At 29.3% G+C, this 15,564-nt stretch overlaps 1 protein-coding gene across 1 annotated transcript; it reads right to left on the bottom strand.

Moving 5' to 3' along the window:
* Nucleotides 1-1,813: 1,813 nt before the first annotated feature.
* LOC111899853 (aldehyde dehydrogenase family 3 member F1) lies at nt 1,814-6,280 on the bottom strand. Its single transcript, XM_023895726.3, has 10 exons — nt 6,009-6,280; nt 5,685-5,753; nt 5,509-5,605; nt 4,434-4,640; nt 4,230-4,354; nt 3,554-3,658; nt 3,274-3,446; nt 2,877-2,967; nt 2,598-2,747; nt 1,814-2,202 (listed from the first exon to the last, which is right to left on the bottom strand). Exons 1-10 carry the CDS (start codon nt 6,207-6,209, stop codon nt 1,960-1,962), a joined length of 1,461 nt encoding a protein of 486 aa, XP_023751494.1. The 5' UTR covers nt 6,210-6,280; the 3' UTR covers nt 1,814-1,959.
* Between the last annotated feature and the right edge of the window lie 9,284 nt (nt 6,281-15,564).

The raw sequence follows: 15,564 nt of genomic DNA, 5'->3' as shown, positions 1-15,564 counted from the left end.
TTTGGAAGAGGATAGAGAAGAATTAGAGCACGGTGTTCCAAACAAATAATCCAAGCACAATTTTGTTGCGGATCATGATATGGATAGATAAAATGAAGAAGATAAAGGTTAGTGTTGATATTTGACACTTATTAGTTTTCTAACTAATTAAACAACAAATACAATTTTGTTGTATATCATGATACATAGAGATAAAACGAAGAGGAGAGAGAAATTGAAGATTGCAAATCCTTTGCTCATATGTTTGAATTTTGATCATTCACATTTAATGTTCCCTAATAATAAAGAAATTAGGAGATTGAAAATTAAGAGAGAGAAAAGTTATTATGTTTCTAAAAAACAAAACTACAAATTGGTCAATGCTTGAGAAAAATTACAAAATGATTATTGTGTAACAAAATTACAACAACCATCATCGTCTAAGATAAAGTCTCTCTATAGAAAGGCAAAATTGTAGAAATGGTTATTGTATAAGAGAGTTACAGAAATAATCCATGTGTAACAAAACTATGAAAATGTTTCATGTATAAAACAAAATTGCATAAATGTTCCCTGTATCAAAATAAAAAAAAACGATAAATGTGTAACAAAATTATATAAATTGTCCATCTTATCGTAGCACGGACTTAAATTCCTCGTTATGTAAGATTAACCTTTTATACAACAATGTCAAGATAAAAACTATTATCATATACAAGAGACCAAAACTTATAATGTAATTAAATATTGTCGATAAGATATTATACTTTACATTAGGGATGATAATTTGGCCCGAAAAACCCGAACCAAACCAAACTAAATTAGGCCCAAATAAGCAATTCAATTCGGATTTCGGGTATCTATATTATGCTTATTCGGTTGTTGGGTTATTCGGTCTGGATTACCCAAATAAGAGCTTATTCAGTTCAAAATACACGACCCGAATAAACATTCCTCGTCCCCCTGCTCTGATCGACAGAAATCAAAATCACGATTCACACTTCTTTCCTTATCGTTTAGAACAGAAAAAAAAAACCGTACGCTCTCGTTCTCGTCGTTTCAAAATCAACCAATATTCTTAACTATTTTCAAACTCGAAATCACTTATGTCGATCCTTCCTTTTGTTTCAAACTTTCCAAAATTGACTCTTCCTATTATCTCTAAGGATTCACGAATTCCTACTTTGTCTAGTCATGAAAATTTTGGCTCCAACTCCAGAAACTCAAGTAAAAAATTAATTTTTAGTATGTTAATCTACTATGTAAATGCTAGTCTTTCAATACATTATTGTGTTATGTTAGTTTTCAAATGTTTTATGTTGATGTATAAAAATATATTGTTATTCTACTATTCGGGTTATAGAATCCTAATACGGTTTATTCGGTACTTTTCGGTTATATTAGGCTCTTAATCATCTTGTACATTTTATTTGGGTTGTTCGGGTAATAATCAAACCTAATCGATTAATATCCGAACCGAACCGAACCCATATTGGTTAATCGGTCCGGTTTTCATCCAATTATCTTTATTCGGTTTTCAGGTTATTTGGGTTCGGGTCGATTCGGTCCGATTCCGAATCGAATAACATCCCTACTCTACATAATCTATTGATATAAAAGGGAAGAAGTTATGGCTATCCCACTTGACTAACAAGATGTATAACAATGTGTTTCTAACAAAGGACATATACTAACTCTTAACTCGTCATTCTAAAAAAAGGACTCATTTTATATCTTTCCATTAAGATTAGACTTTTTTTTACAAAAATAACTACAAAGGCACCATATTGATAACCCTAATTAATTCATTAACACATGATTAGGGAAAAACAACTTACTCACAACTTAAACCATTGCTTAGAATTTCAAAGTAACATTTGCTATATTTATATCCTTAGTCCCGGTCATTACATATAAAAAAACCACTGCCATTCACACGATTATTTAAATATAAAAATATTTAGCATACAAGGACCATATTTAAGCTTTCTTTATCAATCCTATTTTAATAAAAACAAGTTTAACGTAATCATACCGCAATCCTGATTTAAGTAGTTGTAATTTTTTATTGTTCCACGGAGGATATCTGAACCCAAAATCAATAAGATATCCTCTCATCATCACTGCCTTTTGATGACTGAAATTTTCAAACGAGTATTTTCCATGGTATCTTCCAAACCCACTTCCGCCAACTCCGCCAAATGGCAGCGTGTCAACAGCATACTGTATTATTTTTTATATAAAACAAAAAAATGTTACTTTGACATGAGCAATGACTATTAGAACATCTATAATACATGATTTAATGGGATTTTTGAATTAAATGAAATGTCTAATTGGATTAAACTCCAAGCATAATGGCATACAAGTTGGCATTCCATATGCTTGAAGTTCTAAGGTTTTTTAATTTTTCTTTAAGTATAGTCTATTTAATTTAATTTTATAGATTTCAATATATTGTATAATTAAATGATTTTATAAAAACTAAACTTAAGATATGTAAATCCATTAAATTTTATAAATTCAATGCATTATAAATAACTTTCATATTAATTTTAATAGTTACTTAGTGTCCATATTATATGGCCATATATAACGAACAATATATAAGTTATTACTTGAATGATGGCATCATTAAATGTAATGCTGCCCGATGATGTTTCAGAAATCATCCTTTTCTGAAGTTTTTCATTATTTGTGAAGCCATAAACAGAAAGTGGTTTTGGCCTTGCTCTTATAAACTCAATACTATCTTCAATATTCTCCAACTGCATCCAAAAGTCAAATGATCAAAGGTTGATCATCTATTTGTACTCAAGGCATTAAGCATAGGACATTGCAAATTATCGATGATACATGAAGTGTATAACATGATGGAGACCAGGTTGTGTTCTTACTGTGATAATTGGAAGCAATGGACCAAAGATTTCTTCTGTCATGATCGCAGAATCAAGTGGAGGATCAAGCAATATTGTCGGCTCAATAAATCTACACCACATAAATCATCATTGGTATCGGGTTTATGTCATAGGTGAGTAACAAACTATTTTTTTTTTAATATACTCATAAAACACTGTGATAATTGGTATCGGGCTTAAAATGGAAATTTTCATTCACAAAAAATCATTAAAAAAGGTATTCAGTGAACAAAATGTTTTGATAGTATTTTTTTTAAGACAATGATGTTTTGTAAAAAAGAAATAATAATTTGTTACTCATTTACCACGTCAACCCATTAATATTTTACAAAATTTCCCTCTGGCGATAAAAAAAGGTCAACAAAAATTTCCTTACAGTTTTTCTTCGTTTGATGAACCACCAAAAACGATAGAAGATTTTACAAGAGGTTCATCTAGATGTCCCTTCAATCTTGAAAAGTGTTTATTGTTTATAATCTTAGCAATGCTGTTAGATTCCATTGGATTGTCTCCCAAAGATTTCTTGATGTATTTTTTCAACAATTCCACCTATATATTATAAGAAATACAAATTTATATCTTTTGATTATTGTCATAAACGTAACAATATAAATTATTAAATAGAAAAAATCAGTAAAATATAGCTGCGATTTTACCAAAGTTGGTGCGAATTTCTTCTGTGTGAGAATATAGTCAATTCCAATACAAGCTTGCCCACCACACGCTCCAAATTTACCCCAAATAATTCTTTTCATTGCAATCTATTATGGAAATAAAAACAAAATTTATAATTTATAATTTATAGAGCAAAATTATGTTACATGATGTAATTGTATAGATATGTTTGCTTGTTAACACAAATTAAATTTTATTTACTGACAGCCATCAAAATCTTGTTAAAACATTGTTTATACATGTTTTATGTTTAAAGACATGCATTTAAAAATATTAATTTTATATATTTTATATTAATTATTATAATTGTTTTCCCTCTACCAAGTTTCTAAGCTCTACTCGTCCATGTGTTGAAACTTAAGAAAAATACAATCCCATGTCAGGTGATTTCAATTCACCCACAAGTCATATAAACCATGTTGTAACTTATTGATAATTGGTTAAACCTATAAAATACAAAAAATACTGTAAATGAAACATGTAAAATGACATGAAATTTGCTTAAAATTCTTTTAGTGTTTATTCTAAATCTTGTTATTAAAATAAATTATTAAATAACATTAAATAAAAACATAAAATAAAAACTTGATATTTTGTCACCATTTGTTTAATATATAAAAAATAGTATATTAAATATTATACCAAAATAGACCCTACCTTTCTATCCCATGTACTAGAGATGAAATCAACCACAGCAGGGCATTTTCCACCCAACTCCAAAGTCACAGGAGTTAGATTCTTTGCAGCCGCTGCCATAACAATTTGGGCCACTCTTCCACCCCCTATGATCAGTTAATATAATCATGGTTAACACACACACATACATACATACATACATACATACATAACATTAAGTGTTACCTGTGAAGAAAATCTTATCAAAATTATGTTGAAGAAGTTTTTCACCAACTGAGGCTCCACCTTCGATAACCTTAATAGCAGAGTTATCAAGGTAATCATGGATTGTCTTAACGAGAACTGAGGAACAAGCTGGAGAAAGTTCTGAAGGCTTTAGGATTATCGTATTTCCTGCTGCTATTGCGCCGATAATTGGTTCAAATGATAACCCTAATTCATACAACAACCATTAAAAATATAAATATTTTTTTTAACAATTAATAATGATTATAGAAAATTTAATCCATCTATATCAATTATCAAATGTCTTGGTCATGGAAAGAGACATAAATATCAAAATATCATATCCAATTATCCATCCATAACTACATATTTATTTGAATTTCAACAATTTAATGTTAAGAAAACGACGACCCTTTCCCTAATTGTTCCATGAATTTGGATACATTTATAGAAAGGAGTAAAGATACATGTAATTTGACTATTATCGTTCTCACCACTTGAAAAAGCTTATTGTGAATTTTGATTTTTGCACAAGCTAGGAGTCTATAACTATATTTTTATTTTTTATTTTTGTCATACGCTACTATTTGTTACACTTGTACAAAATGTCATTTATATGTAACGTAAATGTAGTACTATGTATTTTTTAGAAGGACAAAATAGTCTTTTAACTAGTTTGCCCATCAAATTTAGTACCAGTGACCCACTGTTCTGATGTGGTTTCCAAAAAGAAAATTCCTTCATAAAATCAATAATATTAGAAAATGATCTCGTTGATAAACAAAGAATTAGTCAAAATTTAAAATTTTAGTGTAAAGTTATATTAAAAAAAAAGAAAAAAAAAAAGAGTGAAGGCTGACTTAACTAGAAAAGAAAAATTATTAAAAATATATAAAAAAATAGTTATACTGATACATTTAGGGGAACAAGGATTTGGAAGAATAAAGATGACAGGTACATATTAATTAGCAAGACGAGATTTAAATGGTCCAGAGAATAAAATCGATTCTTAACATATCCATTTAACTAGTAACACAGGGGTTAATTATGTAAAAGTTATAAAACTTGAGGGTACCAAATGGAAAATTCCAAGATGATATAATGAGGACAACACCAAGGGGTTCATGAACCAACTTCGCTGTACCAGGGAAAGCAGCCAGTGGCAATTTAACCTGTCGACACCAAATTACTATTTTACCCTCAAAACATATTTTTCCAAAACATATAAAAAATAAATAAATAAAAGATTACCCTTTTGCTAGCCGTCCATTTGTTTAAGTTTCCAAGGGCATACTTAGCAGATTTTGCCACTGTTCCGATCTGTAATGAATATGAATATATACATATATGTATGAGTTTAAGTTTTCAATTATGAGTATGATAAACCAGTTTTTATAAAGCACAATAATATATATAAACATGTTTTAATTTACGTTCAATGATAAAAACTTGTATTATATTTAATTTTTGTAAAGCTAGATATTATTAGAATACTTTTTTTTTTTTTAAATTTGATTTCGATCTTACATATCAATAAAGATTACGTTTATATAATCATTTGACACACATATATACCTCATCTCTAAAGGCTTCAACATGATGTTTGCCCAAATCTTGATTAAGAGCCTTGAAAATATCACTTTCTCTCTCTTTGAGAAGAGAGAGTATGGCTTGTAGCTGTGACTTCCTCCAGGAGATTTCTCTTGTCTTCCCACTATTGAAAGTGTCCCTCACTTCTTGTAATTCTTCTTCAAAATCACCCATAAGTGACCCCATTTTGTGTATTTCAGAATGAAGTTATTATTTCTAAATGTTCGTAGACAAGTTATATCGTTTCCTTGTTGGTAGAGACCTATATATATTGATAGTATGGCAGTAGTACACAGGCTTTTATTGGGTTTCATAAATATACTCACCCACCAAAATTCAAGTGGTTTGATGCATCACTCCTTTTTAACCAAATTTGATCATTGATCGGTGAATATCGCATAAAATAATTATACAACGTAGAAAAATATATTAAATCATTAAATGTTGGTATTTGTTTAGGTTATTGCCGTTACAGCCTAACAAATTTATGTTTATAGTTTTAAAATGTCCCTATTCTAGTTTGCATTGGAGACAATTCTTGTCGTGAAAATTATTCTTTTTAGTTTTGAAATGTCCCTATTTTAATTTGCATTATAGATAATTAAAGTCTATTTTTACGTGTTAAATTAGGTACTTTGTAAAATACAATCATGTTGAATTGGTAAATTTTATATTTATGATCAAATTCATATAAAAATATTAAGCTTATACGAAAAGTTGATTTAGACATTGTTTTATTTTTTGTTTTAAATTGGACACTATATCTTTTAATTTTTACAATTCTAACTACTGATATGACATGTTGATACGTTAGTTTTTGATAATATGACATGTTGATATGTTAGTTTTGGAATAATGACTTAAAAGGGTAATATATTTTTCGCTTTTTACACATTTAGTCACTGAGTTTTTTTTTCGTCCACATTTACCCCTTCAACTTGTTAAACTGTACACATTTAGTCTTTATGACCGGCTACTCTAGGTTAACCGGTAAAAATGACTTAATAGGGTAATATATTTATCATTTTGTACACATTTAGTCCTTAATATTTTTGTACATATTTAGTCCTTAATATTTTTTTTATTGCAAAAGAAGTCATTTTTGTTTTTTATTCATCAGTACTTATGAATGATTTCTTTAGGTTTTTCTCACGACATCTTATGTGTGATAGCCATATGGTGGTGGGATAGTTTCAGGTGGTCCTGCTATATGTTGTAGGCCAAGATACCTGGTGCGGGCCGGCTATAAGCTGTAGACACGAAGACTCGAGAAGAGCGGTTGGAATAAGGCGTCATACCAACAAACCCTGAGTATTCCAGTCCGATTACTGAGGACCTGTTGCATGTTGGCATTCCAATCCGATTACTGATTAGGCCAAGGTATACCAATCTAATGAGTGTGGTCCGTTATGCATAATAATACGTTTGTTGTGTTGGGTATTTTGGGGGAAACTCACTAAACTTTGTGCTTACCCAGTTATTTATGTTTTCAGGTTCTATCGTTGGTCGTGAGAAGGCGAATGCATGGCTATACACACTCATCAACATTATTGAGGATTACACATTTTCTTATATTACTCTGATTTTCGATAAATATATTTTGGAATAAACGTTTTTTCTTAATAATGGATTTATAATTACGAAGTTTTGCCTTATTTAAAAATGAAATTTTTTGGTTGTGAAATTGAGACATCATACATAAACATCAACAGCCTCACACACTTCATCAATGATTGTCTCATGTAAAATGTCGTGAGAAAAACCTAGAGAAAACATTCATAAGTACTGAATGTGTACAAAAACAAAAATGACTTATTTTGAAACAAAAAAATATTAAGGACTAAATGTGTACAAAAATATTAAGGACTAAATGTGTACAAAATGAAAAATATATTACCCTATTAAATCATTTTTCTCGGCTAACCTGGAGTAACTGGTCATAAAGACTGAATGTGTACAGTTCAACAAGTTTAAGGGGTAAATGTGGACGAAAAAAAACTCAGTGACTAAATGTGTACAAATCGAAAAATATATTACCCTTTTAAGTCATTATCCCATTAGTTTTTGATAATGTGACACGTTGACATGTCAATTTTTTATGATATGACATATTGACATACTTATATTGCAAGATGACGTGACATTTTTGATGATATTACATTTTGTGTTAAAATTAATATATATATATATATATATATATATATATATATATATATATATATATATATATATAATGACTTTTGTTATAATTTTTAAAAATGTAGCGATTTTAATGCAATTTTGTATATTTATTTACATGAAAAACATAAAAAATAAATATATTTTTTGAAATTTTTTATTTCAAAAGTATAATTAAAAATTCATTATTTATATGTAATATTATAATATAAATATGTAGAGTATTAATTATAAAAATATATTCTATGTCATATTTTAATAAAATATTTAATATATTTAATATTCTAGTATAATATTACACATAATTATATGTCACTATATTATCCTATCGGGTTATTGTTATTGTAAACCAACAATATTTAGTATATTGATTTAAATGGTTCATCGTCATTTTTTGCCTTTGAAGGGCACGACCTTGTGTTTTTAGGTTTTAAAAGGTCATTATGAAAAATTTGAAGGGGTCACCCGATAACCCCCATCCTAATCATCAGTTTGCATATGCCACCTAGATGAAGGCCCACATGTTTCTTTATATTTCTTGTCCTCCCTTGATCATGTCTCATGTTTTTCTCTCTAAAATCCACATATTTCTCAAGAAACCCAAAAATTTGCTCGGCAGGAAGCCGAATGGATCTGGTGGCTCGATGTAGATGCGGTGTTTACGGACATGGAGTACAAACTTCCGTTACATCGGTACAAGATTATAACTTTGTCGTCCATGAGTGGTCGAAAGAGGTTTACGAGAAGAAAAGTTGGTTAGGGTTGAACGTAGGTTTCTTTCTAATCAGAAGTTGTCAATGGTCGCTCAAATTCTTGGATTCATGGGCTGACATGGGACCCTAAATCTCCTAATTTAGACAAATAGGTTGGTTAGGGTTAAACGCAGGGTATTGGGTTTTGATCGTCAATACATTGAATAAAATAACATAGAGGTACCTGGAGATTGAAACAACGACGACTATGTTATGACGGGAACATGTAGAGAAGGTGAGTGAGCGATACAGTGTGTTACGAGAGTCATCGTTCACCGGAGCAAGTTGTCGGAAAGCCATGAACATGGCTTTGAACTTTGCTGATAATCGGGTGCTCCAGAGTTATGAGTTTGTTCACCGAAATTTATTGGATCCTTCGGTTGTTTCGCCGCTTCAGTTGTTGTTTGATAGTCGAAGATTTAGTTACATATAATTTTTGAATTTTTTTTGCTTGTATTTTGAATTGATACTTCGGAATTTTCAAGTTTCTTGAAAAACTCAAAATGTTATCATATACCAAAGATCTTACTATGGGTTTATTGAGAAAGACGGTGTAGGGAAATTTCGGTCGTCTTCTCCAGTTACCCATCGGTCACCCAACTGAAACTGTCGTCTTCTTCAGTTACCTATCTGAAACGAATGTCTTTTCCGGTTTCCCTACAAGTACTCCGGTCACCGTCGACATTTCCCCTCCCCACTAGCATCATTGTCAGTTCTTATCCCCGCCTTTTATCATCGTCTTGATGTATTTTTTGACGGCAAATGGAGAGATGTCCATACACGGATTGTATTGGGAGAGAAACAGAGACAAAGAGCATGTAGTCGGGGTTGTAGGGGATGCTGGCGGGATGGAGGGGTAGAGGGAGAGATCATCAAAGATGAAGTTGTGAATGTTGAAGAAGTTAGGGTAATAACTCTTCGTGACAATGATGTGTCGACTCACCACTTAGTCATTGTTGACTCGCCTACTTAGTTTTCAGTTGACAAGGCAGTGTAACCTTCAAAAATGAGTAAATGTACGGGATTAACTAGTAAAACACAACTTTGTACCCTCCAAAGGCAAAAAAAAATCACGATGAACCATTCAAACCAGTATACGAAACATTGTTGAGCTACAGTGACAATAACCCTTTTTTAGAACAACCGAATTTATAAAAACAAAAATCAAGCAATATGCTAGAAAACAAAATTACAAAGATATAATATGGTTTTATAACCATATACTCCGGTTAATCTTTTATTTTTAAAACAAAAAACAAGCCCAATTGAAAAGCCATATAACAATACTATCAACCAAGGCAATCTTGCCGCATCACTTTTGTTCAAAAAATCACCACATCCCCCATAAATAAAAAGCACAACATAACAAAATCTTCTTTGAGATGTACATGTATGTTGAAACTATAATATTTCTTTCTAATAAATCCCATCTATTATATTAGCTATTTAAGATAAGGAGTTTGAGCCCCCCACCCCCACCCCCACCACTCATTATTGACGATACTAGGGTTACTTTCGTTCATTTATATAACTCTGAGCCCAGCTTCTTTCAATCAATGCTTGACAATGGTAGGGGTCCAACTTGTGTTTAAATCCAAACTAGAAACTTAGGATACATAATATCATCTCTATTTATTCTGTTTTGTCGAAGAAGATTTCCATGTATAAAGAATATTTAGGTCAACATTGTCATCAAACTTCTTCCGTTGAATACATGTCTCAAATTTACTTCTTCGTTTATAAAATTATTTTATTCTTTAATAAAATGATTAATATTATAAAAGCCTTAAATTTTTAACATGTAATTAGAAAAAGTCATAATATTTTTTTATTATTGCTATGACCACAACTTCCTCGCAGAATTATTGCTCTAGCCCACTTAACGAGTTTAATGGTAAACTTGGTTAATTTTTTTTTTGCAAAACCAGTTCTAAAAAGTTCAAATTTGATCCTTAAGGTTTGCAAAAAATTACATAACATGATTTTTTAACTTTATTTTTCGTTTTTTGTATACTTTATTTATTTTCGGTTTTTTTTTTTTTTTTTTTTTTTTTTTTTTTTTTTTTTATATAAATGTACATACATTTTTATTTTCTTTTTTTTATATATACTTTATTTATTTTCATTTTTCGAAACTTTTCAACAATTTGATTTTTTTACCTTTTGTTTTCTATTTTTTTAGTGTATATAACTATATATAGAGTATATTAGAGTTTTTTTTCTGTTTTTTTTTCATTTTTCTTTTCGTATTATATTTTTAGTTTTTTCATCTTTTTATTTATTTATTATTTATTTATTATTTTGTTTTCCAATTATTTGTTTTTTTTCTGTATTTTTAACTTTTTATTGATATTTTTTCAAAAAATATAAAATGTATTAATATATTAGAGTAAATTACAATTTTGATAATTTATAGTTTATGTAACTTTTTTATTTTTATTCAAGTAAATAAAGTATTTATGTTTATATTTGTAATTTCGGTCCAACTTATTTTCTTTTTATTCTTTTTTTCTTTAGTGCTATTATATTTATGTTACGAAAAAGTGAAAATTAAAAAAATTAGATTGTTTATTGAGAATTAGTGTTTCAATGTGTTATATAGCTTGCAAATTAAATCATATTTCTATATGTGATATCAATAGTTTAAATTCAAGATAATATTTTTCAATTTGATAATAAACTAAAAGAAAGAACAAAAAAATATAATAATAGTCGGTCTCTATAAAAAAAAACTTGTTATAGTAATTTAAATTGAATTCAAGTTCGTTTACTTGAATCAAAATAAATAAAAATATTAGAAAAACCATAATAGAAAAAAAAAATAGAAAACAAAAGGTAAAAAAACAAATTGTTGAAAAAATAAATAAAAAATGTGTATATATTTATAAAAAGAACAAAAGTAAATAAAGTTTACAAAAAACGAAAAAATAAAGTTAAAAAACCATGTGGTGTAATTTTTTGCAAACCTCAAAGACCAAATTTAAACTTTTTACGACTGATTTTGCAAAATAAATAAATAAATAAATAACCAAGTTAACCATGAAACTCGTTAAGTGGACTAGAGTGATAATTCTACGAGAAAATGATGATTATAGTAATCTACTATAATAAATGAATTTTTTTTTGACACTTGTCACATTTTCATTCAATTTGTCAAATGTTATTTTGTGGTTTTTTTCAAATAAATTTTTTCCACATGACATTTTGTGGTTTTTTCTATTTTATTAAAACTCACATAATATTTAAATTTAATAATTGCAATAAATGTAATAATAAATGCATATCAATATCATTAATTAATATTTCTTCTAATTTCAAAATTTCAAAATTTAATTCTTATTAGTTTCCTAAGTTTATTTATCTAAATTATTAGTTCAAAATTAAAAAAAAAAACACTTTAATTTTAATAATTCATTATTTTTATAATTTTTCTTATAAATTCAAATTTCTTAAAATATTAAGAATTCCATAGTTAATTTTTCTTTTAAATGAACTCATGTAATACATAGACCTTACACCTAGTAATAATAAAACTAATAAGGCTTTTTTCAATTACTCATTAAAAATTTAAAACTTTTATAATATTAGTCCTTAATAAAATCCTACACATACATGATACAACAAACATTTAATTTTGAACATTGAGTCGTATTAAAGCCACCACATGTGAAGGTGTGAAGTTCCACGACATGTCATTCCATTTGCCACGTTGCTTTTTAGGTTTATTCAAATGTTTATATTAAGGGAAAATGAATTATAAGGGTAACAAAGTATTAGACTTGTACAAAAAATACCATTGAATTTTTTTTTGTACACATATCACCAATCAACTATGGGTTTTGTACACATATGATCATTAAACTTCACCTTTGTTCAAAAAATATCATTATATTACCGATAATAATAGGTCATTAGCCATGTAGCATGCCATGTGGCTGTTGACGTGAATTTTGCTGTTTATTATGTACACATTATACCATTAAACTATTTTTTGTACACATTATACCATTAAACTTTTTTTGTACATATTTTACCATTAAACTTTTTTTTGTACACATTTTACCATTAATGTTATATAATTTATTGAAAAAAATAACATTTCAAAAAATACATATCATTACATAAAAGTAGGTTTCCCATCACCTGATGTGGATTTTACTGATTTTCTAAATTTTAGTAAACTTATCATTATAAGTCATTTTCTTATCGGTAAACAACGTCATAATTTCAATGCACTTTTTTAATCATCAACCATAATCAAGAAGAGGGGGAATTATAATAAGGTAACATGTACAAAATGTTTCATGAGTTTATAAGTGTGCCTCAAACGTAGTTTCCTAAGAAAATGATTTATAAGAATATGTTTACTAGACATTAGCTAAAATAATGAACAATTAAGTATTTCTTCGGCGCTCTAGATAAAATCTCAAGTTCAAACCTTGTGGGTTTCAATTGATGTATGGACAACATAAATTCACAATGTAGTTGTAAGAGAAAGTCCTTATTATCATTGTAAAAAACAAACCGTTTCTCCCAAACCTTACAAAATCAGGAAGTCACAATAGGTGATGGAAAACCCATTTTATGTAAAAATATGTATTTTTTGAAATGATATTTTTTGAATAAATTATATAAGATTAATGGTAAAATATGTACAAAAAGTTTAATGGTAAAATGTACATAAAAAAGAAAGTTTAATGGTATAATGTGTACAAAAAATAGTTTAATGGTATAATGTGTACATAATATACAATAAAATCCACGTCAGCAGCCACATGACATGCCACGTGGCATGTTACGTGGCTAGTGACCTACTATTACCAGTAACATAATGGTATTTTTTGAACAAAGGTGAAGTTTAATGGTCATATGTGTACAAAATCTATAGTTGATTGGTGATATGTGTACAAAAAAAAGTTCAATGATATTCTTTATACAAGTCTAATACTTCGTTACCCTTATAAGTCATTTTCCCTTATATTAACTAAGAGATATGTTCACGCTTCGATGTTTTTTGTGTTTTCTTTGGAATGAATGATGTCACCTTTATGATAGTCCATCTAGACGACAATTAGGATTTGTCATACCCTTTAATTTTTTTTTGTTATTTACAAGGCATGGGTTGACATTTTGTGATATTCACTGTTTAAAATTAAATTTTAAAATTTCAAACATATTATTTTTATAAAACCTAAAGATTCATTAAATTGGAAAGTAAAATTAATATAGAAAAACAACAAAGCTATTATTTTTTTAAAAACTAAAATTTCATTAAATTAGAAAAGAAAATTACAACACACCACTGCAAATTAAAAACATCATAAAACCATTAGAAATTCAAAAACATCACACTTAAATTAAAAACACCACATTAGAAATTTAAACATACAACCGACTAGAAATTAGAAGCCAATGACTTTAAATTTGACGTTATTTGGGGCACTGCTTCACAATTTGCCAATCTGTCAAAACTCAACAAACCAAAAATGTTTGTCAGCTCCAACACAATAAGCTCCAAGCAAAGTTTTTTCATTTTTACCATTTTCCGCTTCATGCATCACCCTGCGAAACAAAGTATTTTCAAATGCTCTAACAAAGTATTTTCATTTTCACCATTTTCGATTTCATGCATCACCCTAGGAAACACATTGTTAAAATGAGTTGCAAATAAGTTTGCATGTCTCCATTTGGAGAAGAGTTGATCTATACTTCGAGGAACACTTGTTTGACGGTGGTATGTTTCGGAAACTCTCCCCCAAAAACTATGTGCATTGACTTTAATGTTGGTTGGGTCTTCTGTTACATTACTCCATAAATGAGCCAGTAAAGTCTCTTCTTCAGGGGACCAAACCCGAACCGTTTTTAGTGAGGAGGTTTATAAGAAGATGGAAAGACAAAATTGCAAGAATGGTCCTTGTGGCATGTCAAAACTAGCAAGTTTGGTCCAAACAAGTTTGGACTCGCAAGGGTTGTCCAAAAGTTTCATTTTGTTGTGAGATTGGTCAATTTTGTTTTATTTTTTATAAAATGATGATTTTGCCCTTGGTATTTTCTTTTTCAGTTTTTTTATTACAAAAATCTAAAAAGACAAGAAAAAAGAAAATACTCATCTCTCTCTCTCTCTCTCTCTCTCTCTCTTTCTCTCTCTCCCTCTCTCTCTCTCTCTGTCTCTTTTTCCCTCTCCCTCTCTCTTTCTGGAACATCAATGAACAAAAAATCAAAACCCTTTGAACCCATCAACAAAATCATTCATCTCTACTACAAAGCTTAGGTTTGTTCTTGCTTGACTGCCCTACCATTACTGAAGCAGTCATCGGTAAAGCTTTACAAACACCTCTAAAGCAGCACCTTCATCATCCCTACCACTATCGGAGTTCTTTAGAGGTGACAGCAACGACGACACAGAGATCGAAGCTACAGTTTACAGAGACGACGACGAAGACGAGTTTGTACTCTAGATCCCAACACGAATCGAACCTCCATCTCTCTTTCTTCATCTGAAAACAAAGACCTTGGGGTAGATCGACCACAAGGGTTTCAGATCGACGTTGTTTCTTTATATCTCCAGATCCCAACACGAATCGAACCACCACAACGACGTGTACTGCTCG

The sequence above is a fragment of the Lactuca sativa genome, chromosome 2 (genome assembly GCF_002870075.4).
Source record: "Lactuca sativa cultivar Salinas chromosome 2, Lsat_Salinas_v11, whole genome shotgun sequence".
Lineage (NCBI taxonomy): Eukaryota > Viridiplantae > Streptophyta > Magnoliopsida > Asterales > Asteraceae > Lactuca > Lactuca sativa.
The sequence above is the reverse complement of the archived record's forward strand: the minus strand, read 5'-3'. Positions and strand labels throughout refer to the sequence as shown.